Genomic DNA, 25456 nt, shown 5'->3' on the forward strand with positions numbered 1-25456 from the left:
TTGAAACCTGTGAGCTACAGGCAGCTTGTCAAAGCCCTTTTTCTCACTGCCTGAGAGGAGTCATGGAGGGTCACAGTTAATAGAGGAATCCTTCTCAATTAGACACCAGCTGTCTGAAGTGATGCTGTGACACTGCAGTCTTTCAATCATCAGATGAAGGTGACAGTTCTGACAGCATCAAATTTAAAGACGTGGAGTGCATTTTCCTTTCCATGGACCAATCCTTGCAGAAAAGAGGTTGCAGGCTGTAAATTACTACCTAGAAGCTCTGTCAAGAGCTGTGAGGTTATTTTATTTTCTTTCTTTTTTTGAGTGAGTGCTATTCTTCAGCTTTCTGCATGACTTTTGATTTGCCACAGGGAAAAAAAAAGAAACTAACACTAAGAAAATGAAGCTTTCTTTAAATGAGCAAACTTTGCTAGCAGAAACTGTTCAGCTGAGATGGTTCATGTGCAACTGCATGCAGGCTCGTTATCCAGAGAAGTAGCTCCCCAGACTGAGTTCAGCTCCCCAGACTGAATTCAGACTGTCTCCTCTCCAACATCTCATCTCAGCTTCGTTTTGGCCCTTATCTAGCACCCTGCTCCTCCAGTGTGTACATTCCCTGATAGAACCAGCTATAAACTGAAGCTTAATAAATATCACGTGAGTCTGATCCTGAACAATTCTGTAGTGGTTCCCAGGTTTTAACCTTTTCATTGCTACAGTGATCGTCTTTCCATAGTCTTCCTAAAAGAAACACCTCTTAAAAATACTGCATCTTCAATGCTGTACCATCCTCTGAATACCATACTTGAAAGGTGCTACTGTCTCTCTTGGCTTGTAGGCCCTAAATACAAGCATATATCAGGATATTTACCTTTTTTTTTTTTCCTGTCTTACGGTAAGCCCTTGTTTGCTCTGTTAGCTGCTGTTACTCCCTATTTATATCTGCATTATAGGTTTTCTAGAGAGTGTTTTCTTAATCTGTCTGTGTCTCCTGCTTATTTCTTCTATCTCCCAGAATGCATTTTACATTTATCTGCAGTAAAATGCAGTGGATAACTCTAACCTTGTTTTCAAAGCAATTTCTGCTTTTTCAAAAGGTTAAATCTTTTTCCACTTTTCTTCATGTTTCTTTGAAGCATCATCATGGACTCCCTACAATAACTTATCATTTCACAAGCAAAGACAGAAGTAAGATTTGGTACATAAAAAAAAACAACTAAGCTGCTGTTTCTTCAGGGCAAGAGAAGCCTAAGACAATTTTCCTTTAACGAAAAGCCATTCTTTATCTTATCCTTTACCTTTCTACAGACACATAATAAACCTAGAGTTCAAAGTGATGAATAACAAATATCTAGAGGAATGGTGTGCAACAGCGCTTCTGTGATATTCTCTCATTAGTACTACTGCAGAGAGAGATTCTATTTCAGGAGCCTCATCTTTCCCAGTGGGTGGCTTGCCAAATTTCTCATTCTGTGCATGAGCTGTGAGCTGAGGGACCAATTCTTGCTGCTCACTGGACCTTGGCCTGAGGACTAGTACCCCACTGAATGCATCGGTACACCTGAAAGAGCCCAAGCCAGCCTTTAAATCAGATCATACTGATCCAAACTATTCCATTGCTCTTTTCCACTCCTCTGTGGTTTCTGAAGACTGCCAGGGTTGTGTCCTCTTTGCAAGTCAAGACATGGTAACAGCAGAGGGCTTTTATTTCCTTCCACTGAAAATGAAGATCTGTGTAATACTAGATATCAATGTTTAGACTAGCTTAGATTCTTTTTCCTCCTTCTTTATCCTCCCATTAAAAAAAAAAAAAAGTTTTATTTTTATATCAACAAGTAAGACTTCTTCCTAGTGGTATTATAAAACCAACCTTTTTAGGCACAGAAACTCAGTTTTAGGACTAAGAGACAGAAGAGAAAAAAAAATCAGAAAAAAGGGTAATACTTCTCTATACACCCAATTGGTATTAAGATCTTCCAATTACAGACACAACATGAAGGTGTACAATCTTTCCAATCTCATAATTCTAAGCTTTCCTCTTTTAAACAGCAATTTCCCTCTAGTTAAAACTGAATCTGGCCAATATAAATATTATCTCCCCACTGCATAATGTCCAACAATGCTACATGTTATTAGCTGGAGCCCAGAGTATATAATGTTCTGCTTTGCCAGCACTTGTCACTTTGGATTTCGTTGTTCCTTTGTTAGGAACGAACTGTGTCAGATTTTACAAGAAATGGCTGAGCATTTTTGTACCCTTTGTGTACTTCATTTTTGACTGCTTGTTGATTTGAAACAAGTCTGCACAGAATTCCCAGACACATCATTAACAAACAGCAGGCTGATTCTTCACCTGCAACACATGGGGTTGCTGTTCACTGTTCCCTGCTGGACCCAGAAACCCTCTCTCCTGGCTCAGTGGATGCTCATTCTCCTCTTTTGCTTTCTCTCATACCAGAGTCTGTAAAACACAGCCCCATCCTCTGTCTTTGCAATCAAGCAACCCCTCAGCCCTCATGCTTTGCCTTTTCATGTAGCCGAGCTCTGTCACGCAGTAACTGGGAAACACAGCTTTCCAGATTCATTTACAATTGGCACAGGGCCTGAAGAATGATTGCCTGATCGAGCCATCGGCCTGGGACTATCTATAGGACAAAGGCCCTTTTGATGCCATTAATGCTTTCCAGCTTGGCAATATCACTTAATTACTTGCTGTCTGGCTGGGGTCCGTCAGCTGGCGCGGTGCTTTGACTGTGCCATTACATTTGAGGGGACAACGTGTACCCCCATCCAAATGTGAAATGCCACGTTTCAGAGCTGGGTTCTGGCTTGAACTATACTTCCAAGTAGAGAAGAAAGAGCTGGGCACTTGCTGAGCCATGTTAGAGATGGTGCCAGTCCACCCATTCCTTGGCAAGGCTGGGGAACTTGGTAAGAGACAGTGATACTTGTAATTTTCGTTTGTTGTTGGTTATCAGTCCAGCAGAGCCTCAGTTTCCCCTGAAGCCAAAAGCTAGCTTTGGGAAGACAGAGATGGATGAATGCGGTGCCATGACATATCTTCCCATTCCTTTTCTTCCCCTCTGGTTCTCAATTTTGGGGAAGTTTCCCAAAACCACAGTGACACATCCTCACCTCTCAACAATCTCTTGTTTACCAGAAAGCCTGCAAGCACCCCACAAACCTTTTGACTACTGCTTGCCCAGAGGCTTGTACAGCCCTAAGGTGGAAGGTCATCTTTCTCTCCTGGAATCTGCTAAAGGGCTGGGCCGTGGTGTCTGAGACTGTCAGCTTTTAATTCCTGTCCTGGTAACATGACATGAATCAAGCGGCACAAAGGATCAGCTCTGTCTGGCACTGATGCCTGTCGCACTGGTCACATTAAACTACTAGAGCTTGTCACTAAACTCTGTAAATTTATACCTCAAGTTACAACTCCACCTCAGCATCAATCCACGCTATTCGAAATATGACAACAAAACACTTGATACTTTCATTAATATTGCTAGTTTCTACTGGTGTATGCAGAACTCATCGAGGCTACAAATTCCGTGAAATCTAAAGACGGAAGAGGAGCGCTGTTAGGCTGGCCCGGGGTTTGATGCCCCACAGACGAGTGTGACAGCAGCGCAGGGCTGGCCGTGAGGGGCGCTGGCCGTGAGGGGCGCTGGCCGTGAGGGGCGCTGGCCCTGAGGGGCGCTGGCCCTGAGGGGCGCTGGCCCTGAGGGGCGGCCGGCCGTGAGGGGCGCTGGCCGTGAGGGAGGCTAGCCGGGAGGGCGGACGGCCGTGAGGGGCGCTGGCCCTGAGCGGGGCTGGCCGTAAGGGCGGCCGGCCCAGAGGGGCGCTGGCCGTGAGGGGCGCCGGCCCTGAGGGCGGCCGGTCGGTGCCGCGGCGGGCCCGTTCGGCTGGGCCGCGCTGCCCCCTGCCGCCCGCCCGCCGCACCGCAGCCGCACCGCCCCAGGGACGAGCCGCTCCCGGGAAGTTTTCCGCGCTCTGCGGCAATGCCGGAGTACGCGCTGTTTCCCAATATCCCGGCGGAGACGATTTGTATTGTCCCTGGGGCACACGTCGAGCACCGAAGTGCTTGAGGCTTCCCAGCTCTGGTTCTGGGATCTAAGGAGCTGGCTGGTTGAACTCCCTTCGTGCTGGCTTCACCTACAGATTCTAAGTCACTTTGTGTCCTTAGCACAGAAGCAAGACCTTCAGGTCCAGTCTGATCCCAAAGGCTGCAGCAGCCTGGAGTACGCTGAAACATGGATTCCTCCCTAACATCTTTCTCCTTTCGTGTCGTTTCCCCTTTGTTCCAGCCTTTACTCTTTCAAAGGATATTTCAAGTTTCCCTTTTCTCTGCTAACTTTTTTTTATTTTCTCACCTTTTCATCCAACTTTTTTCTTCCTTCCTCGTATCTGGCAGCCTCAGCATTCCCCCCTGCCTTCTTGAGGAGGGTATGGAGCTGTGCAGATTTTAAAGCTGGAGAACACTGTGATGCATTTAGTCTGGACCATACAACTTCTTTCAACTAACTCCCTGAATTACTGTATGTCTTTCAGAAACAAAACCATTATATTTATCTAGTTTTGGCACCCTATCCCCACACAGTATCTTTGGTAGCTATCTGAATAAGTCTTCTTTCAGTAACTTCATTTTTTGGGCCATGCTGTCTCTTACCTAAATTAAGATAATCCTTCAGCTTCTTGGTTTCATGCACTTGCAGCTCTCCTCCTGCAATTCTCAGTACCCTCAGAGCATGCTTTCTTGACCTCAGCACTTCAAATACCCCTCAGAACTCCTCTCTCCTGAGCTTTTCAGTTTTTACGAAGTGTCGTGTGACTGCCAGGTCAATTTTTCTCCTCAGCATTACAAATCTTTTACAAATCTTGGACCTTTTCCTATGAAAGACTTGCTCACTAAGTTTGCTAATAAACGGTTAGGTTGTACTTTTCATGTGGATTCTCCTTGCCCACACTGGCAAGACCCACGGCCTGTAAGTCATGATCCCTTTCCTATGGCACTCACAATTAGTAGAAATTAGAGCTCTTTTCCTGTATACTCCTGAGAACTAATAGTTTTCTACCTAACCAACCTAAATAAAAGCTTTTTTTGAGTCTTTATAATTCCTTGTCTTTTGAAATGCTTTTTTGCTTGCTTTTACCCATTTATCTCACTTATCCCTCATATTTGCTTAAAACAGAATTGCTTATTGATATAAAAACACAAAAACAGACAATGACTGGAGCTGTAAAACGCCTGGTACTATAGTTAAAATATTTTCAGGTAGCTCAGCCAAAATCAACATGTTTTCATGACACAGTGGGGGAGAATGTGGCCTCAAAAAGCTCTCTGGGCATTGCAATTCCTTTTGGAAATGAAGACAGTCCAGGTGGCTGTTGGAATTTCTGAAGTTATGTTCAGGAGTACTTTGTAAAAGCCATTAAGGTCAGTAATAATTCAAAAATTATTTATATACTCTGTTGTACCTTAAGAAAAGGAGAAGCCCTCAGGGAATATTTAAAAGCTGGGAAAGAGAAGCAACAATGTTACCTTGATTTTCTCCTTCCACCATAAAAATAAATACCTGTTCATGTGACCACGTTCGTTCTGAGCCGTCCTTCACACAGATGTCCAGCCTCAGCTCAGTCCCTGTGGCTCCGTGTTTGCTGTCCACACATAGGTTGGCTGCCACGTTTCGAATCTGCAAAACCAAGCAGCAACATTTCACATTAAACTGGGCTGCAGAATGGAGCTTTCAGCATCAGGGGTTAGGAGTTAGCTCTAAAGGACTTGAGATTGACTATCAGTTAGTAACACTGGTAAGAATTACTTTTACAGGGTAGAGAGCCGTGTCCTGGAATGAACTACTTTTTATAGGAGCAGCTTCAGAAGAAACAAAGTTTGAAATATTCTGCTTAACAAATGAAAGGCAGGTCTTATGAAATACCTTTATTCAAAAAAAAAAAAAAAGTAAAGAGAAAAAGAGTCTGAGAAGTTCAAAGCTTGTCTGACTGCTTCTTCCATCCATATGAGAGCAAGAGAGATCAACAGTATTAGAAGGAACTGCTATCTGTATGAGTCTCTCCCAGGCACGGGAGCAGTCAGCATGCATTAGAAATTCAGGCATGCCCTGCTCCAATCCATGCTCTTACTTTGACACAATAACACCATTGTAGATAAGGTTACACATTACTCCCTGAAGTGCATAAAATTAAAAAGTACTTAACAAGTCTGCACTGAAACTTAGGCTTTTATAAAGTACTTAACAAATCTGTACTGAAACCTATGCTTACCCATGGTGGTTCTTCCTGCATGCCTACTGCAAACATTGCAGTGTAACTTGTTCTTAAAAGGAAAATCTTGTTCTTGAGGCTGAAGCAACTGAGTAATAATTAATCTGTGACTATCAATCATACCTGTTATGTACTACTGCTGACATGTAAATTTTCTTTAAAACATTGGGTTGAAAAGTAGATTTGCCCATTGCTGGCAAAAAGAGAAAAATCTTAACTTTGTGTTGCAAATCCATGCACATTTCTCCTTGAGTTCCTTAGCTGTGCTAGTTAAAATTCCTTTAGACTCCTCCATAATGAAAAGAATTTCTTTAAAAAAATTATCCTCCCAATGAGATAAACAGAAACTGAGTAATCAACATGCATGGAAACATGCACAAATTCTAAACGTATAGAAAGCAGGTGCATATTTTGACATTCTGGATGTTACATTGATCCTTTTTTCAAAGAAAGCTAGATGCTTTCTAGAATGGAGACACAATTTAGCAGTCATTTGTGCTCTTTCATGAAAAATACTTTAGAAGTCACTGCTGTTGCCTTAATACACCTAACAAATGTACACATTGCCACTGCATACCTCACAGACATGCTAAGGATGGAAAACTTCACAGCATTGCACAAAACACTGAGAGGAAGGCAAATCCTTGTGCATGCAAGACACATGCCTGAGCTACTCTGCTCTTTTTCTGATTCTGAAGGAGCGGGATCCAGTCTGTTAACCGTGCTCCAGAAAGATTTACACAGATTGGAAAGCAACAGGTAGTGAGAAAATGTAAAAACTGAAAAATGTAAAAACTCTGAGGAAAGGTTTCAAGAGGTGCATTTGTTTAGCTTAGAAAATCACAGGCTGGGCAAAAGATGGGGGAGCATCGGTTTGAACAACTGCCTCCAGGAATATCTGATCCTTCACCAGAGCATTTAAAAAAAAAAAAATTGGACCAGCCCAGTCCTAGGATATTTTTTCTTTTTTCAATACAATAAAAGTTGCTAAAGATGAGGTAAAACACTAACTGTTCAAACACACAACCAGATACAGAAATCCAGCACTGGGCAGCCCCACAGTAAAAAGGATGAAAGGTAATTAGCTCTCAACAACCTTCATTTTCATATTACCCAGCAAAAGAGGCAGGAAAGAATAATGAGGGGAATAGAATTTAATGTCCTATTTTAAAAGTTTCATGTGAAATACTTTCTCCAAGTATAATTTTTTTTTTTTGAGAATGTTCAATCATTTCTCAATGCACTTAAATTTCCATTGTATAGATAAAGATTTCTGGTCTAATAGAAAATTAAATGATACATCAGTTCAGTTCTTACAGCATGCAAGTTAATTAAAATGGAACTGCTAACAATTGCCATTAATAATTGGGTATATTTATGTGATTCAGAATTGTAAAATGACAGTGAATACACTCCACATCCAATTAATGCTTATTGCATTAAAAGGCTTTCATAATTTTCTCTTGATGGCATCGCTCCATCCCAGTCTCTTGTCATTGGGACTGTGCAGTAAATGTGTTCAGTCCATTTCTGGAAAAGGCTTGAGCTGAAGCTACATTTAGTTCCTTCACTGCTGGAATCTGTCTCACATTCTTTATCTCCTCCCCTCTTCCCTCTACTGAAAGGCTTGCTTGAGTTAGTTTTTCCTCTGTTTTTTGAAGCTTACATGTTGGTTCATCCTTTTTTTGTTTCATCCTTTCAGCTGCAGAGGGGTCATGGTTTGTTTTTTGTTTTCTTTTTGTAATAAGGCATTTTAGTCAAGTCTGTGCTTTTGTTCTCTGGCATTTCTGTGTGGCCTTGGCAGTTGCTAGAAACTGAACTGAGCCATCATGCCAGAGCCAGAGCCAGAGGGAACATTCTGCCAAGCATCAGCACCACACAGCCTGCAAATCCCCTAGATGTTTCCATGGACAAAGGAAGGAAAGCAGAAGCACAGGGCTTTTTCCTTCTCATTTATACACCAATATGCTTTTGAACTGCCTTGTCTCCAGTCACAGAGCACAATGGATTTAGGCTTTTTAAGGTTATGAGTTACAACTAGAAAACAAATAGCTAGTGATCTTAACACGTTTCCAACATTCCTATTTGTGCAATTGTAAGACCAGGGATGAACAGGAGACAGATTTTATCAGCCATGCAGGTAAGGCATTGAGTTGCTACATACAAAACTTTTTTGCTCAGCCTTAAATGCCATCCCTTGTACACACATATAAGCATACAAGAAAATCATGCCTCCAAGGATTTCAATGTATGGACTGACAAGGATGGTAAGTGGTGATATTAAAGGCTGCTTCAGAATTAAACAAATTCTGACAAAAGCCCAGGATGCTATCTGTAAGTCATCATACATACTTAGTTCTTGAAATGCCATCATAACTCCCTATGTAGTCCTTGCAGAGAGCAGATGAGGTGTAGAAGCATAGAGAATACAGCCTCCTAGAGCCCAGCAGTTAAATTGACCAATATTCTTTGGTAATTCTAAAACTCTCCAACTTTTCCAAGGCAAATGAGTTCCTGCAAGACTTGCTGTTGAGGTAGTAGCTGATGTCCTGGCTCCTGCAGCCTTGCCCCACCTGCACTGGAGCCAGGCTGTCACCCAGGTATACACTTCAGCCTTCATGGAGCCTGGGAAGGGTGAGCCAGAGTGGGAGAGCCAATCTCCCAGGGGTTCTGGGAGCTGCCCTGCATGCTTACCATGACATGAAACTCTCTGTGACAAAGGCAGAAAGAGGGAAAGTGTAGCAATCTAAAGACAATTGTATGTTCAATATCATCTTCCGTGAACAATGACTGTGGAGATGGCGTTAGGACAATCCTTACAGATACAGCAACAACAGAAGCATCTTGTACTATCAGTTTATATAATACTTTCCCCTACATCTGATTTGATGCCCTAAATATGAAAATGGATTAAACTCTTAGAAGACATTAGCAGTATTCATTTATGTTACTTTTCTTTTGTTTGAGCAGCACTTAGAGCCCGTTTTATGCACTGCTTACATACTCAGATAACCCTAGGGCCATCAATGTCTATGGATCAAATACATAAAAATGAGCCACTCAACTGATACACAGTAATTTTAGAACTATTTATCCTTTGTGTGAGCCATGAAAAAGAGAAAGTCAAAGGTAAAGAAGTCAAGCTCTGCCAAAAACCTCACTGAAGAAACACAGGACTCTTACTCAGTGTGACAGTGATCCTGATAAGAGAATGTGAACAGTCCAGCTGTGCAGCACTCAGTCTGTGCAGGGTGGGGTTATATCGCTTTTGTACAGCAGATGTGTGACACTTGCTGAGCTCAGATTGACTCATTAAGGGTATGAGGATGACACATTTTTAAAAAAGGAAAATGACTAAAAGAGAAGTTAGTGAGTTCTTAGGCTTTCTTCTTTTTTCAAATGTGCTACTTGACTTCATGTGCGACATTTTCATGTCAGTGCTGTAAAAATCCATGAGTATGGGGCCGAGAAAGGAGTACTCTCAGGTTCTACAGCTCAGCACTGCTGCATTGACTGAGACACTTCCTCATTAAATTATTGAAGTTCATGTAACAGCAAGCGAAACCAAGATTAAATAATTCCCTTTTGACTGAGTAAAATGACTTTTTTTTGCACCATCTTGACTATAGAACTCATAAAATCTAAAATAAATGACAATATCTGATATTATATGATTGATTTAATGCAAAATGTGTTTTCAAAGGTACTGGAAGCTGTGATATCTGCACAATATATTCATGCTGGATCACAGATTGTAAATTCATGAGCACTTCCTAAGAAAACACCTTGTGGCAAATTCACACCTATTGTTTTAGGTAGCAGGACTTCAAATACATATAACAAATATATTATTCTGTCATAAAAAGCACGGGATGGGTATTACTGTTTTCAACTCGTACCAGATTTCCTAGTATATTCAAAAGAGTAAAAAGAAAACCTAATTGAAAACTTTCCTCTTTTCCACAGTGGAAAAGAGTATAGTTACATCACTCAAACACACAGAACTGACAGTCTCACTAACCTTAATCTATCTGGATTTGCTGTTACATTGCTCTACTGCACATATTTCAGATGTTACAAGGCAGAACAGATTATCAAGGGTATGTACACCCTGCCAGCTCCAAGGACAAAAGGCACAAACACATGTAAGAGATAAGGCCATGACAAGTGTAGAAAAGAGATTGCTTTTTGTTTTCTAAATGTCCTTCTTTTCTATCATAAACAGATTTCTTCAAGAAATGTAAGAGTCAGATTTTAAATAAATGTGTTTGCAAAAAAGAGGAGCTGAGCAAAGGCTGTTTATGAGATGTCTGCTTTCACACCACATGCTTTTACTAGCTAGATATGAAAATACTAGAGGCAAACTTGTCTGTGTACTTCATTGTTTACTCTTTCTCAGACTGGCATAGGCAAGCAGATGTAAAGTATTTCCAAAGGGAAGCAGAGAGGGTACTAAATGACAGTCAGTGTTGGCACAGACTTTTGGTGTGTATCATTAGCAAGGTTTCAAGAGCTGAGTGATTCTTACAAAGCAGTAGCATCACAGTCTGGTTCCCTCTTTCAGCTTCTCACAGCCATTGACCTTCAAGGTTTTTCAAGGTCCTTGCAAGTGCCAACAAATTAATTAAAACTGCACAGGAATGTGACAATCTCAGGAAAAACAATAGAAGGAGGGCTAAAAATTCTCTTCCTGTTATTTTAGAGAAAGTATGTTTTAGACAAAAAAGAAAATCTTTGGTCTTCATGTCCTTCCTAAGAACTTAGTAAATGCTTTTAAGGCACAGATTTCACACCATTGATATGATTTCGATTTACTGTTAAAAATACTTGGGTTTATGCAGAGATTATATTAATACTGCTGTGAAAAGAATGAATACCTGAATCACAAGCTCCTCCTCTTAGACACTCTTGATTGAGATAAGGATTGTCCAGCTGGCCAGAGAAATTACACATCTCCTGATCCCAGTACTCCAAGGACACCCATGTATAAATGTGAAAGATGGTGAAGGAAGATCACAGTAGCAGTCACAGCAATCTGATCCAGCCTGACTTCTACTGATAAATTCTTTACCTCTCAGCACACATTAATCTCATAAAGAGTGGGCAGCAAGATCGAAAAGAAGAAACTTTAACAACAAAGGAATTCATTACTGCCAAGAAGTAGCAACCAGTATGACACATATAAATTGGAGTTTTTTTGAACATCTGTAACTGATAGCTTATAAAGAAGAATTAAGAATGGCTAGTACCAGAGAAATATATTTTGGAAATGTCACTATGGGGTAATTTGCCTTTCTAAATAAAAATTCTGGAGAATAGTAGAGGTTCCTATGTTTAGAAGTCTATGGTCCAGTCTTGACCACTGGGAATATGCAGACTTGTGTCTCATCTTACCAAATGCTTTGGTCAAAGTTTCAACTTCATCCTCTGGTTTCAAATATGAAAGTTAATTTTCTGACAACCCCAAGAACATACACAACAAATCAGAAAAGGCTGGAACTCACACTACAGATATTCCTATCTTTTTTAAAAAAAGTAGCACAATACACTGGAAGAGTGAAGCCTTCTTTTTATATCTTAATGAACTGAGAGGAAAGAGCCTTCTGCACGTGACCTATCCATGGCATGAAGTTGCTGTAGTTCTTGGGGGCAAAGGCCACAGCAATTTTTCAGTGCAACTAAGGAAGTAATTTCCTCTCACGGCTCTCCTTGTGTTCTCATTTCTTCTGCACAAAACAAAGTGTCAAAGCAAGGTTTGCTACAGCTCTGCTCTTCACAAAGGTCTGAATGCAGAACATCTTTGATCACAGGTGGAGATTTGCAGCTGGCTATTTGCTCAGCCCCTGCTCTGCAGTAATGCTCAGATATTGGCTTCTCTTTTGTGGTCTCTCCCTCTCCTCATCCATCAATGGAGAAATTGTATTTGTCTGCTACTGGTTCTCAGTGATGACAGCACCTACAGAATATATAGAACAGCTGAGCAAAATCAGTTTTTTTAAAAGGAAAGAATCCAGGCATTGCTTGTCACATTTCACGTGTGAACAAACCTAACTCCATCTGCACACAACTGTCCTTGTAAGGACAGGAGAAGGTATACCAGTAGATATGCAAAAACCCCAAGCAGTGACTTCAGACCTCCTTTTCACTAAGGTGATTCTCTGAATCTCAAATCTTCTGCGACATGCAGTAATGAGTGCTACATACTTTTTTACTCATTCTTGTCCTCATTGTGCATACATCATATGCCCTCTACACATAAAGCTGTAATGATTTACAAAAGCAACAGTGATAGTTCTAAGACATGACAGTTTCTCATTTTAATGGATATTTCAGGGATTGTTTCAACCACTGTGAACTTCCCTAATAATACTACTTGCCATCAGGTTTACTCTCATTTAATAATTTTAATTTCTCACAATCTAAAATGCTAGATTCATTTAAATTTGATCTATTCCTCACCTCCCCCCAGGCAGCAGGTGGAGGCTCCACAGGAGGGTAATATTTGGGGACGTCCCAAGCCACTGCAGCCATGAACCACTTGAAATCTTTACACTTGAGGTGCTTGCGCAGCTCCTTCTGGGCAGAGATGTCACCAGTGGAGAGATGTCTGTACTCAGGCCGTCGCTGGTAAATGTACTCTGCAAACTCATCCATCCACGTCTCGGCCACTCGCTTCAGGTTCTGCATGGCACAAAAAAGAGTAAGCATGAATTTCTTCATGTTTTGAGTGAAAGATATTCATAACAGGGGAAATTTTAAACAAAACAAAACAAGAAATCAGCATTCCACACAATTTTTAAGCTTAGCTGGTCTCATTTCTCAGTCTTAAAACCTGGAAGAGTTCCAGTAACCATATGCTATCTTTATTGCAGTGTTAAGCAAACACTACAGAGTACTAAGTAGCCTGCTTTCCTGCTGGCTCTGTGAGACACAGCCTTCTATCTCTTGAACATCTTATTTACCTTCACATTCTTCATGTACATTCTTCATATGGGTTTTTGATTAATGATGCATGATGAACAAAAATTTCCTTTCTGCTGCTTACATTGGTCTCTGTTTTTTCCCCTGTTATTTCAGACCTGCTAATGTGGAAGAATGGTTCAAATTCTTCCTTCTGATGTATTTCACTTTGCATTTGAAAGGCATCTGAATTTCAATCTGTCATGATACTGCTTAGTCACCAAGCAATTCCTACCTAAATTTTAGGGTGAGGTCTTATAAGTGAATGTTTGGGGGCAAGCAGCCCTGAAGAGCTGATCTGAAGAAAAAGAACTCCTGGGATAGGAACCACAACAGCCTATGGCTTTCTGCACTCACTCATCCTATGAACGTATCTAAGATTATTTAGGTTCCATGAAACCCAGTTCTGGCTGTGTTCCACGAAGTTCATTTTTGTTGGCATTTTATAGGAAACAATTACCTATTTTGCTGCATAAGAATTTATTCAAATTATAATTAATTAAATTAGCTGCCTCAAATTATAAAATAAAACAAATACCATTGCAAAGAAAAGTTCTGAGTAGACTGAAAAGATATATTTTATTGTTATTTACCACCAAGAAGGGGGCATTATTTCTGTATTTTTGTTTGCTTTTACAATTCCTCCTGTAACTCAATCCACACAGTTTTATATGCAGATGTTGTAGTGGAGTATGGGCTTGGTCTACTCCGTATTGTCACAGCTGCCCAATAACCTTTTATCCCACCAACAAAGCAACATCTCTCTGGATGACATTGAGACACCATGGTGTTCTTATTGCTTTGATTGTAAAAACAAGATACTCAAGTTTTATAATATTCTTTTTATAGAACACTAACTACAAAATGCTGAGATCCACTCTGTAATAAGCTGGAGGACAACATACATCTGATTACCATCAACATAAGGTAATGTTTCTTTTCAGAACAGTCTCTGCATCTAAGTAAGCTGGATTCATACTCTGACTTGCCTTCGAGATTCACTTGAAAATTCTTTTTCCGAGTTTTATTAACCTATGTAAACTAACTGTCTCTGAACTAATAAGGCTTATCTGAATACAAAGACAGCAAGACACAGAACAAAGGAAGTACTTTTAGCTGACACTGCAAGATAAGTTTCTGTGTACTTTCTCTCTGTGAAGCAAGTATGTTAAACCTGCAGGGATAAGGAAAGTAACATTAAAGCAGTGTAAAAATTCACAACACTCATATCCTTATTCAAAAATGGCTTGTGCACCACATAAGTTTGATTTGTGCTGTGATATCATGAAAACCTAAATAACTTTACAAGAAATTAGAATTCAAGAATAGGAACTGGGTAGGACAAAGAAAACCAGAAAAAAATCAAGAACATAATCTAAATGACAGTCTTACCTTTCCAGCAGAAAACCTGTAACACAGAAATTTTCTGACACATAAAAATATTATGTAATGAGATCTTGTACACGAGGCAAAAAAAAATATTATTAGGAACATTACACAAAAAGACAAAATAATGAAAATATGTGTGATTTCTTGCATAACTTTCACTGCAATGCTGCATACCTCATTTGCTACAATGCAAATGCAGTTTAGGACCATTCTATAAAATAAGTTTTTTGCCATCACTTAATCTGATAGGATTTAAAAACCATACTATAAAAAGAGCCATACAGTGAACATACAGTAAAAAAATAAAAAGTTCTCTTAGGAAAGAAAAATTCAAGGTAAGTCTTGCACCACCTATACTAAGAGTAGTCTCTGATGGACTTCTGTCTTTAGTTACTTGGCCGCATTAAAAGGAGTGCCTTCTGCTTTAGATGATTGTTACCGATAAAACAGGAGTCCAACAAAAATCTTGATATTATACCTGGTCACTAACTCAAAATTCTAATTCACCAGTCAAAAACTTTTTGTTTTCCAATACCACCTTTATAACTGTTTGGGTTTCATGTGTGTTTTTGTGTAAACCCACCAAACTCAGTATTAAAAAAAAGAGTCAGTTCTTCCCATGATTCCCCAAGCATCAGGTAGGACACTTTGGATAAATCTACTTAAAACTTTCCTTCCCTGTTCTTCCAAGACTGTTCTTTTCATCATATGGTAAAAATTGCTGGTAATGAACTAGTATATTATCCTTACTATGTTTATACGTTGATTTCATAAGCCAAACCCTTATGAAGCAGCCCTTTCAATAGGTTAATTTTTAAAAATACAGACTTTCAATAGGTTTGTTTTTAAAAATACAGACTCTTGATTTGCTAGCTCTAAATCTCCAGACTACTCATGAACATGACCAAAAAGAACACTGTGTTCTGAAGTAGTGAGAAGCTGTTTCTGGGGCAAGCACTCAGCATCTAAACAATTTAAAGAGGTTTGTTGACCTCAGTTAGCCTGGGTTAGGATTTCTTATCCTTATTATGACTACACAAGCTCAGAAATCACCATACTTCCTTTTAACATAAATGTGTCCAGACTAGTAGTAAAACTCTCCATACTTGAATTACTTGAATTGAATGCAGTCAAGAAGAGCTGCTGTACTGAAAGCTGGTTTGGTGCAACCTTGCACAGAAAAGGCAAACATCATTCACCTTATTTAGAACACAGCATGTTCCTGGAGCAAAAATACAGGCTGCCAAAGATGAGATAGGTGAACTTGTAAGCTGAAAATTCCCATTCTGTGGCTGTCTAGCAGCATGATAAATTGCAGAGGACCTCTTAGGATCATAACTCTTCTCTGCAAATTATGTTAGGGAGCTTCTGGGCTTTTACTCATCTTATCTGAGAAGCACAACCAAAACGAGAGCCCTCATCTCGGACCACTTTAGGCCTACCAATCAAATGACTTACTACAAGTAAAGGATGTGATTTCTAGAGTTGTAATTCCCATAATTTGGGTGGATGTCTGACACAGTGGATGGAGGAAGAAGAATGGTCACTTCCTCCTTGCCTGACCCTTAGGTGAGGCTAGATACAACCTGAGCATGTCATGTAAGCCCCACAAGAGGGAATGGTGTTGAATAGCTACCCAAAATTGACAGATTCTAGCTGTAAACCAGGCTTTAAGCAGTTTGACTTTGATATGATTTTACTCTGTGTGAGCATACTGCCCCAGAACTCACACGCCAAAGAGCTTTACGAGCCTACCAGACTTTAGGTCGCATTTTGTGAACGTCTTACAGCATCATTTAACCACTCATTTAGTTTTTATCATCATGAGACAGTTAAGTTTCACAGTGAAATCAATCTTCAATTAATTTAGAGTCTACAGGAATTAGATTTGAATCTTCTTGACCTCTGTCTCCTGTTACTATTTATGTCATTTTCTACAGAAAACTCCTTTAAAAAGTTTCTCAAATGGCATCAAATATCACTACAGGAAGAATAAGTTTTGGCATATCTTTGTGGTAGATCACTCTTGCTTGGATTCAATTTGAAAATCTCATGCAAATGCATGTGGAAAGGAAAAAAAGCAAAATAGAATCATAGAATCATTTAGATTCGAATTGACCTCAAAGATCGTCGAGTCCAACTGTTAACCCAGCACTGCCAAGTCCACCACTAAACCATGTCCCTAAGTGTCACATCTACATGTCTTTTAAATACCTCCAGGGACGGTGACTCAACCACTTCCCCGGGCAGCCTGTTCCAATGCTTGACAACATGTTTCTACAGCTGAAAATGGCGTAGCTTAGCTTGGTTGACAAATTCATTGCAAGGCTACAGATGTCCAGATTGGTTACTCTTAATAGGAAAAGAAAAAAAAGGAAAAAAAATTAAATAAAAACAATTCAATGAAGATCAGTTAATTATTAATTAGTTACATGAATTGACACACAAAATAAAGAAGTCAGAGGGACCCTAAGTGGACATCTGAGGAGGTTCTCAGGACTTATCCAAGAAGATCACTGACAATTTGTTCTCTCTTCTGTCATTTTCAGTGAAAAATTTTTGTATGAGAGTAAGTAAGGCCAATGGTATTTCAGTAGATGCATATTTCTATATGTTAGGTTGTAACAGCTGTCACAAAGAAACTGTGAGATGAATACAACAGTGACAGCAACCACACTGAGTCATCAGCTGTCATCAGTTGCTCATTTACACATTCTTGATATAATCTTAATCACTGTTAACAGTTTTATTCTCTGGTAAATTCTTTACCACTGGGCTTACATTTAGACAAATTTTATTTAAGTTTATATGAACTCACACATTCAAGACTGCGATTTTGCTTTGCATTTTTAATCAATGATAGTCTACAAGACAGTTAAGTTACAATGTCACGGATACAAGGATGTCATGGTTTAACCTCAGCTGACAAGTAAGCACCACACAGCCACTTCCTCAGTCCTCCTTAAAGGGGTGGGAGAGAGAATCCAAAGAGTGAAAGTGAGAGAACTCAAGAGCTGAGATAAAGACAATTTAACAGGGAAAGGAAAAACTGTGCACACAAGCGAAGCCACTCACCTCTTCCCATGGGAAGGCTGGTATTCAGCCATCTCCAGGAAAGCGGGGCTTCTTCATACCTAATGGTGACTTGGGAGGACAAATACCATCACTCTAAATACCCTCCTTCTTCCTCAGCTTTATATTTATATACTGAGCCTGATGCCATATGGTCTGGAATATCCTTGTGGTCAATTTGGATCAGCTGTCCTAGCTGTGTCTCTTCCCAGCTCCTCACCCTGCTTGCTGGGGGGAGGGGGGCAGGGGGGTGCAGTGTGAGGAGCAGAAAAGGCCTTGACGCAGTGCAAGCCCTGCTGAGCAATAAGGAAAATATCTCTACATTGATAACAGTTTCCAAAACTGATCCAAAACACAGCCCAATACTAACTACTGTCAAGAAAATTAACTCTATCCCAGCCAAAGCCAGCACAGCAGACGTCAATAAAAGAGTTTAAATCAACTCGACTGGAGAAAGAGAGAGACAAATGAGGACTTCTGCACTTGAAAAAAGAAAATTTTTCATGGGCCATTTTGTTCAGTGAGTAGGGGACATACACCTCTGTGATCAAATAACTGTCCCTTTTTTAAGTGTGTAAAGATCATGTGTCATTTTCAAGAGACGGGATATTACTCAGTGAGAAGAAAGCAGGCACTGACCATGAGAATGGAACATCGGGGTGAGACAGGGACATGCCAAAGGACAGGTCCATAAACATTAGCTCTAAGCAAAGTTTAACTGGATTAGTCCCTAATATGAGAGGGGCAGTTTCTCACTTTGTCACTGTGGACAGTGTACTGGCTTGAGATGACAGCACTCGTAAGAGAGCTCCTAAGCTATACTGCGAGCCAGCACACCTCCATCCTCTAGGTGCATCTTTTCCAATTAACATTTTAGATGCAGCCCCATGACTAATATAACACTGTAATTCCTCTTAGTTTCTCCAGATGTTCTAAGGATTTTTAACAGGTGTCACTCAAGGAGCACAATGGTTCTATTGTTTGTTTCATTTCACCTGCATAACCGGTTTTTTTCTGCTTTTGTGTCTATCTCACCATATGAAACTGACCCTGATCTCAATCAATAGACTTTACTTTTGTCAATATTAAACTACTACTGGAACATTTGAAACCTGTAATGAGATCCTATTGTCCTGCATTCAATCTGAACATTTTCCAGGAAGCTTGATGTCACCAGAAGGTATTTGTCACATGAGACAGGACATCAAAACCACTTTCAATTACGCCAATCAAATACGAATCATCACAGCATGTCTGAAGCCTGACTGTATTTTGGTTGTGAAATGTAAGAGGGAACATTACTGTTTTACTTGCAGAGAATAACGCAACAATCTTGGCAAACACTGACATGTTAATCTCTTTTTCTTCATAGTAAAATTCTAGTGGTACTATTTTCACCTCATCTACATCATCATACCAATTCAAATTTTTCTGTTTTTGTTTTGTGAAGCACAAAGTATTGTTGCTAATTCAAAATGGATGCCCAGTTTACCTCTAAAAGCAGCTGTATTTAATTAAGCTGGAAATTATTTACAGTTTGTTTTACACAAAATATATTTTAAAAGTGCATTGGGATTTATCCAGTTAAGACAACTCTATGTTCCTCTGGAATATGGGTAGTATAATGTTACAATGAATGATCACAGAGAAGAGAATGAAGTGACTGGAGGAGCTCATCCAACAAGTATGGATTAATATGCCGGAAGCAGCAGGGTATAAAACTCCAGAGCACCCACAAGGAGAAAAATGATACCCTCAGTTTTGTGCAAAGATCCTTCCATCAGTGTCAGAACACAAAGTTTACCATTTATGTGAATTTCTATAGCAGAAAAACAATAAAACATTTCCTGGACACTAACCACAGTCTTGTGATGTTCAGGTTTTAATACTTTAACCTGCCCACATCAGTTAAACCTCAATGGGGGGGTTTCATACCTTTCCCTTTCTCCCTTAACTCCCTGTTAATTTACGAAGTGCTACTGTTTGTCAATATTTCCCCTTCTTGGGTATCTTATTTTGGTTCTTTACACATAACTGTGTTTAAAACTTAACTGGGTTTCATATCAGAAATACTGACGTAAAAAACTCTGAGAACCAGCAAAACCCAACCAAATAAAGAGATGTCTGCAGGCATAAAAGAAATGCATCTGCATGGAAGACAGTATTCTAACTAGGTGACAAAGCTCGTGTGGTATATAAATAAATCTTCTATGAGTTAGCACAGCTGGCAGAGAGGCAATAGCCTACTTATTTTCAGACAGTAGTTTGCAAATATCTAGAACTGAAATTTCACAGATGTCATCTGAAAACAAACAGGATTTCATTCTCTCTATAAGAGTTTCTATCTCCACCAGGTACACCAAAATAACAATTTAAGATCCATGCATTGGAAAGTCTAAACCTCTTGCTCAAATGAGGCCAACCTGCAGAGTTTGGGGGCAGGGATGTTTCTGTCCCAGTGAGGATGCTCCCTGCCCCAAGCTCTGTGGCTGTGAAGGGGCTGTGGAACACAGAATGACACTACAAGAACATCTCCACAAATCTGCTGCCTGTTGCCATGCTTGTGTTACAGACCCATACAGACCTATAGCCCATCCCAGCAGCTGAGCCTGGAAGACTTTAGGGGAAGACTTAAGGACTCCAAATAGATTTATTGAGCCTCATAACTTGGGTTCCAGTTCTAGCCTATGCAGTAAATCCTGACAAGTAGCTACCACCACTTTGATGTAGTTATTGTCCAAGAATATATAGTTCTCCTTCTTCTTTGTCATCTTTTTGGATAGCTAAGCTGTCTATCCCACTGTATTCATTAACTTAAAAGCAAAACCTCTATTCAGATTGGAGAAAACATAAAAAAACCCAAAGCAAACAAAAAATGACTTTGTCTTTTTTGTATTCAAGGATTAGAAGATTAAAGAATCACTGAATGGGTAATGCTGGCAGGGACCACAGGGGGTCATCTGGTCCAGCCTCCCTGCTACAGCAGGGTCATCCCAGAGCGCATGCCACAGGATTATGTCCAGATGGTTCTTGCACATCTCCAGTGAGGGAGAGTCCACAACCTCCCTGGACAATCTGTTCTAGTGCTCAGACCGGATGACCCCCTGTGGTCCCTGCCACCATTACCCATTCAGTGATTCTTTAACAGTAAAGAAGTTCTTCCTTATGTTCAGTTGGAACTTCCTGTGCATCAGTTTCCATTGCCCCTTATCCTATTGCTCAGCACTGCTGAGCAGAGCCTGGCTCCATCCTCTGACACCCTCCCTTCAGATACTGAGAGGCTTGGATGAGGTCTCCTCTCAGTTCTCCTTTCTCAAGGCTGAACAGGACCAGGTCCCTCAGCCTTTCCTTGTAAGAGAGATGCTCCAATTTCGTAATCAACTTTTTTGCTCTCTCCAGAAGCTTCATTTCTCTCTTGTCCTGAGGAGCACAGAACAGGACAGCACTCCACATGAGGAGCTCAGTAGAGGGGCAGGATCGCCTCCCTTGACCTGCTGGAATGCTCTTCCTAATGCACCTCAGGTCACCATTGGTCTTTTGGCAAGGACACTGCTGGTTCATGGACAGCTTGGTGTCCACAAGGACCCTCATGTCCTTCTTCACAAGCTGCTTTCCGGCAGGTTGGCCCCAGCCTGAACTGGTGCCTGGGGTTATTCCCTCCCCAGGTACAGAACCCCGCATCTGCCTTTGCTGAATTTCAGCTGGTTCCTCTCTCCCATCTCTCCACCCTGCCAAGGTCCCTCTGAAGGGCTGCACAGCTCTCTGGGGTATTGGCCACTCCTCCCAGCTTTGTATCATCAGTGAACTTGCTGAGGAGGCATCTGCCCCCTCATTCAAGTAATTTTGAATGAATGAATATGTTAAATAATACTGGGCCCAGTGACAGGCCTCTAACTAGACCCTGTCCACTGCTTCCAACCCTCTGGGATCTACCATTCTTCCTCATAGAGCCAGCCCTCTATCCACCTTACTGAACACCCATCTAACCAACTCTCCTTGAGTTTGCCTATGAGGATATTATGCGAGACAGTGTTAAAAGCCTTGTCAAAGTCAAGGGTAATAATTTAAATATTTTCTTTGGTAAGTATTCTGTTTGAGATGACTGTGCTTTGGGATCCCATGTCCTGGCAGGCAGGGAGGAATTCAACTTAAGGTTAGGATTCACCACCCTGCTGAGTCAGCATCTAATTTGAATTTCAGTGGGATTGCCCTTCCCTTCAAAAAGGCCTAATGTGCTAATGTTCTGTGGCTAATCCTAAAATGCTGAGTAAAATACCTGCAAGAAAAAGGAATTCTGTGGGTATATTGTGAAACTTAGTTCATCTCTGCAAATCCTACGGAACAGTGAGATTTTATTGATATATTTCTTACAGCTTTTATAGAACCACAAATAGAAAAAAAACCCCAAAAAGCAAATAGAAAACTAAGGAAAATAAATAATAAATTGAGATACACCTAGAAGAAAATGCTAAGAATATTCTGCAGTCCAATTTCATAGGTAACTTGCTAAAAGTAACTGGCTTAGCTGGAATTGTTAAAAGGGAAGCAACAACCAGAAATACAAAAAGCAACTAAAATAATCCAGTAAAACAATTCAGCAGTTTTTAGGATCTGGAGGTTTGCTTTCTAAACATGCCTTACCTGAAACAAATAGGTGAGATTAGTTATTATTTACTTTAGTTTTGTACAGAGATTGGCAGGTTTGGAATGAATGAATAATTATGTGGTGCTTCCAGGTTATAAAGTGGAATCAGTGTTGACATCTGCATGCCTATTAATATTTCTTCATGTGCAATTACCTGTAAATTTAACACTGACTGCTTTCGGCAAGCAGCACTATTTTACGACATCTTCAGACAAAAAATATTTAGTCTTTTCATCTACATTTGATTGTCAGAATCTGTTTATAAATCTACTATGCATGTTTATGACTTTCTTTAATTTTGCTCTGCACCACCAAACAATATTACTGTTTTATATGTGTATGCTTTTCAATTTATGTGGGACGTGGCAGCAACCAATATGCATAAGCTTCCCCAATCTTGAGTGACAAGTAAGATATGAAATTGATATCATGATCCATACTATTATGTGTGGTACAATAATGATTATTTAGTGATGGGGAGGTGCAACAAAGTTTTTGACAGGTCTCTGATTTATTAAAGCAGATGTGGTTCTCATGCCAGGTTACATCTCTCTAAGCAGATACTGAGATCGGTCAAGTGTTACATAGCTGGCTGAAACTGTGTGTTGAAACTCACTGCTAATAGATAAAGAGAGGTGAAATCCCAAGGGAAGGTAAAATGCTCACTTTAAAGATTATGTTTTAAGGGTAAACATAAGCTGAAACAGCTCGAAAGGAAACCCACGGCATGATCTGGGCTATGCCTGAATTCTTCTGGGAGCTCTGTTCTCTTCCTAATTCCAGTCCCTAATTCCATTTCCCTTGTGCTGGTGCTGGGGAAGAGGATGGGAAAATTTGTCAACCTTTTATGCAGTATCTGCACAAGGGGAAATTGTCCCTTGATTAACAAAGGTCTCTTGCAATCATTTATAGAATCAGAGCTGGGCCTTCTAGGGTTCATTCCTTTGTGAACTGCATCTCCAGCATGCTCCTTTAAATAGCTGAAGTTGGAAAAGGATTTAGTAAAAACCATTGTGGAAACTACTTAGTAGTGAGAAGTACTGCTTTTGACAGTGGGGATAATATTTCCTGATATTCTTGAGTGTGTTGCTCCTTATATATTTGTACTAGAAGGAAGTTTTTGATAAAAAACTCATAAGGCGTAGATTATAATCTTTGGATAATATACCATTTGGAGGATAAAGCAAAGACAGTTGAAATATCCAGGCCACTCCTGTGGATATTTGCCTAATATTATTTTGGCTAACAGCTCCATTTGGGGCTGACACACTGAAGATTAATCTGTCCTTGATTTTCTTTTGCTGGCAAGAATGAGCAAAAGAGTATATTTTTAGATTTAAAATTATACACAATATGATGGGTCAAGGACAAAATTCTCTTCCTTGCCTAGTCATTGAAACAGCCCAAAACACCAAAACATACAGATGCTCTTGTGCTCTTGTTAGCCTTGATGCAATGCAAAAAATACTGTACTGGAAAGAAGCAGTGAATCTGAGAATTCAAAGTTTCTTTCAGTGATATGTCACAAATATACATAAGCATCATGTTTTGGACTGCCACAACACAGAAGGAACTATTCATTTTTCAATGGAAGGATAACACCCACCCCCAGATCTTTTCCCACAAGTTATAAAGTAATTGGTCTGTGCATGGGCGAGATATCAGATTTATAACTGGAAATGTTTTTTCAGTAATATTTCATAAATGATTAATTAAAATCAAGCTAAAATAAATAGTACAGGGAGGCTGCAGACTGTGGCTACCTGATGGTTGAAGGCATTCACAGTGCCACCATGAAAGCCAGTCAAGCGCAGAACTGTGCAAGATGCCGGTAGCACAAATAGAAATTACTGTATTTTGCACCTACAGGTAGTGCACGAAACATCATATGCTCTAATGAGACACTATGTGCTGTAACAGAAGAAAACAGAGACTGAGGTTTGAATTTCTTATTTCCAGTTGTGTGTGATTTTTTTTGCAGGGAATATTATAAATGAAGCAGTATCATTCAGGCAGTCCAAAAAATCTGGATGGGGCAATTCTTACAGGACACGGAGCTATATTTGGGGAGGATATTAATCTCACAATTTAGTCAATACAGTTTTTGCCCCCACCACTAATTCCATTACTGAATTGTGTCTACACAATTGTGTCTACAGTGTCTACACTGAGGTCCTATTAATGCAAATTCTTCTGTCTGTCTAGCTAGCTGGCAGGCAGGCAGCACAGGCAGCCTCCTTTTTCTGCTGCAGTTAGTACAGCAAGCCTGGTCCTGAGGTGCTGAAACCGAGAATATCTCCCCCTTAAAGCAAAAATTCATTCTTTTATTCATACCACATTTTCATTATTAAGAAAAAACTATGATTCATAAAGTATTACCCTATGGCAATATGCAGACTTTAATATTAATGCCATTTTATTATATTAAAAAAATCCTCTAAACCAGAAAAGATTAAACTCAAGCATGAATAAATACCAGTATCTTCCTGGAAGCTACATCTGTGCCCTTCATCTCCCATCTTTTGACATCCTGTGAACATCTCCAGAAAGTTACAGAACATTTTCTCTTGAGCAAAAAGCCCCTCATGGATATGAATGTGTTCAGTAGTCTTTGAGAAATGTCTAGAGGTCTTGTAATTTCTCACTCTCACAGCTCCAAGCTGGCTGTATTCCACAACCAGATTTTACACAATAATCAGACAGTCGCTCAAATAATTGTTACTTAGTCTCTGCCTCAGAAAACATCCCTTCCATGAGATTCTGCCAGTTCTGCTGACTGATAAGAAAATGTACATTCAAATTGGTCCTGCTTACAAAAACTATGACTGACAACACTGTGCAATTTGAGAACCACAAGCCTTAGGTTATTCCTAGGTTCTTTTGAATCAGCATGAAACGTGCTTCTGTGCCGAGACGTCCAACCCTGTAATTTTAAGCTTCCATTTTATTCTTGGCAATCTTATCTCTGAAAGGCAGGATAACTGCAGTAATTGCACATCTCATTTCAGAAAAATAAAGAAACATTCATTTTCCATTTTAATAGTTTACTGGAAACTGGTTCACAAGGAATGAAGAGACTGATAATGAATGAATGAAAATGAAAAACAGCAAGGCCCA

The 25456-nt window shown here is 40.1% G+C and overlaps 1 protein-coding gene and 1 long non-coding RNA gene across 6 annotated transcripts in view; one reads left to right on the forward strand and one right to left on the reverse strand.

The window, feature by feature from the left end:
* The window catches only part of LOC119700019, a 94137-nt gene that overhangs the window by 47999 nt on the left and 20682 nt on the right, over positions 1-25456 (forward strand). For 2 of the 3 annotated variants that reach the window (XR_005256634.1, XR_005256635.1), the window contains exons 2-3: positions 12743-12973; positions 14083-14160. This is a non-coding gene — a long non-coding RNA (uncharacterized LOC119700019). Of the gene's footprint in view, positions 1-12742; positions 12974-14082; positions 25374-25456 lie in introns of those variants that run through there. The other variant, XR_005256633.1, reaches the window with a different exon arrangement.
* GALNTL6 (polypeptide N-acetylgalactosaminyltransferase like 6) overlaps positions 1-25456 on the reverse strand; it is a 432689-nt gene that overhangs the window by 11822 nt on the left and 395411 nt on the right. For all 3 annotated transcript variants that reach the window (XM_038134223.1, XM_038134222.1, XM_038134220.1), the window contains 2 exons: positions 12733-12954; positions 5565-5681 (listed from right to left, as the gene is read on the reverse strand). In XM_038134223.1, the coding sequence (XP_037990151.1) occupies positions 5565-5681; positions 12733-12954 (339 nt within the window). The remainder of the gene's footprint in view (positions 1-5564; positions 5682-12732; positions 12955-25456) is intronic.

This window comes from Motacilla alba, chromosome 4 (assembly GCF_015832195.1).
Source record: "Motacilla alba alba isolate MOTALB_02 chromosome 4, Motacilla_alba_V1.0_pri, whole genome shotgun sequence".
Lineage (NCBI taxonomy): Eukaryota > Metazoa > Chordata > Aves > Passeriformes > Motacillidae > Motacilla > Motacilla alba.